General features: G+C 42.2%; 1 protein-coding gene across 1 annotated transcript in view; it reads left to right on the forward strand.

The window, feature by feature from the left end:
• The window catches only part of grin2da (glutamate receptor, ionotropic, N-methyl D-aspartate 2D, a), a 254,730-nt gene that overhangs the window by 97,149 nt on the left and 155,271 nt on the right, over positions 1-2,310 (forward strand). Inside the window, exon 3 of the mRNA XM_032535848.1 lies at positions 1,749-1,886. Within this exon, the coding sequence (XP_032391739.1) occupies positions 1,749-1,886 (138 nt within the window). The remainder of the gene's footprint in view (positions 1-1,748; positions 1,887-2,310) is intronic.

The following is a 2,310-nucleotide window of genomic DNA, read 5'->3' on the forward strand; positions in this document are numbered from 1 at the left end:
GCTAGCTAGACTATCTGTCCAATCTGAGTTTTCTGTTCCACAACTAAAATAACCTTTAAACATACACACAGGGCTATTTTGCAGCGGCACCAGGGCTCTGTCCGGAGCCTAGCCTAAGACGATTTTGTTTGGTTTATAGAAAGGCCAATAAACCAGAGCATGTTTTTCCTCCCTTAGTGGAATGCTGTGTGGACTAACCAGATCCTCCTCCACTGCAATGTGGAGGAAGGTCTGGCAATGCGATAATAGGTTTAATCTAAATCATGGCAAAGTTTGCTTAAAAATAACAAGTTTGTACAATATCTGGTCCAAAAACGTTTTCCGTGCATGCGTGGTCAGTAAGTAAGGGATCGTGATTGACGGATTCACTACACATTTTCCAACTTGCCCCACCCACGCCCCAGCATACTGACCCCTTATAAATCAGAGCCACAATTTTTCCTAACAGACGTTAGGGCTAACGTGGGCTTGTTGTGATTTGCTTTTGTTTGTTCTTCCAGTTGAGTTTTTAAGGAACTGCAAACTGTCCCTTAATTCAGTCATGGTCATTCTCATTGTGCATTGTGTGTTTGTTCATCTTTTCACTCATCCACTCATTTATTCATAGTATAACACTTGTGGACATCTGCATCCTCAACTCTCAGCGGCTTGTGATCACACAACGGAGGTAATAAAACGCACTTCATGCAATATTCTTGATTCATTTGCTCATTCTCACACTCATATATTCTGTCATTCTATGATGTAAAATTTGCATTATGTATGTATCTATTTATGTATCTAATCTTTATCTCTCTCTCTATTTGTTTTCATGGAACAGTGGAAAGGTGTTGCACACGTCGTAGATTAAGTATATTAACTCTTTTAAGCAACACTTGCGATCTTATTTCCATGTCCTGTCACTGGCCTGTTAGCATATCAAATGATTCTCTGTGAGAATTGAGCTGTCGGCTTCAATTTGCTCTCCTGAATCGCTACAAGAAAACAAGCGTCAAGTCATCAAGCCAGTCTCAAATTACTATTGCTCTGCCTCCTATCATTACGGAAGGTGATGGCAATTTCCAGAACTTCATGCATTTATCCTGACTTCATTACCCCTGCTGACAGTTCTTTCTTAAAAGGAAGAACCCTGGTTACCAGAACGTTCATGCAAAACCTGGCTTGTTTGCAGCACTGGTTCAGCATCTATGCAACACCTGTTATATTAGTAAACCCCGTGGGAGCTCAGGTGGCCAAATAAGCCAGGAGCTTATCTGTTGTTTTTTGTGGTGTGTGAAGCAGCTTACAACACACACTCTCATCCTGACAGGATGCCAGTCCACTGCTGAGACTTGACTCCAATTTTTATCTCTGTGAACATTGATTGCCAATCAGTGAAGCACAGGAGGCCCATTTTTTAAAAGCTTCCAACAGTTGTTTCATTAAACTTGTAAAAGAAAGAATCAGTTTATTTAGCAGTCCAGATATGTTTTAGCAGAATAAGAAAACACTTTCTTTATCAGAGTATAAGCTGTTATCTTGAATACTGTGGCCATCTTGTGAACGTACACATTGTTGTAATGCATTTTGCCCACTTGTTCTCCCTTTAATTTATTCCCAAAGCTTGGTGCAATGGAATAAAAGAAGCGGCCGCTTTGATGAATAAAATTGAGATGAGAAGCTTATGAAATTGCGTCTCAACGAGGCTGATGTAATGCCCTTTGTCTGGAGAGCTTTGTGTGATTTTGCAACCTTTGTTTTACTTCCAGGGTTTGGTGTTCGAGGAGGAGCGACCGCCGCCGCCAAACCGTGCCCCCCTGGCCCCCATGCTGGAGTTTGTCTCCGCCCAGACGGGGGTTCCCGTGGTTGCCGTAGGGGGAGGGGCCAGCCTGGGACGAGAGCCACAGGTAAAAATGGGATTACTTAACATTGCATCATCAAGCCTTTTAGATGTTATTGTTCTGGACTAAAGCTGGCTTAGAAGATGAAACGCAGATTGTAAGAGATAATGAGTAAAGTGAATGAATTACGTCTTGACTCAGTGACTCCGGCAGGATTCTGTTTCATAATACGCACAAAAACCAACCACCTGCTGAGAAGGTTTACTGTGCCACAATTGTTATTGCGTTTTTGAATGCAAGTCCAATATTCCCTCTCCTTTTTTTAGATCTGTTTGGGTCCCAACTAATTTCTGAATGCTCCACTATGTTCACATGCTACTCCAAAAACTTTGTCAGTCTGCTGTTTGGTCTGTATTCTCGACGTTCCGCGTGTGGTTTACCTTTTCTCAGTCCTCTGCAGGGTAAATCCAGACAGCTAGCTAGACTATCT

Source organism: Etheostoma spectabile, chromosome 14, assembly GCF_008692095.1.
Source record: "Etheostoma spectabile isolate EspeVRDwgs_2016 chromosome 14, UIUC_Espe_1.0, whole genome shotgun sequence".
NCBI classification, from domain to species: Eukaryota; Metazoa; Chordata; class Actinopteri; order Perciformes; family Percidae; genus Etheostoma; species Etheostoma spectabile.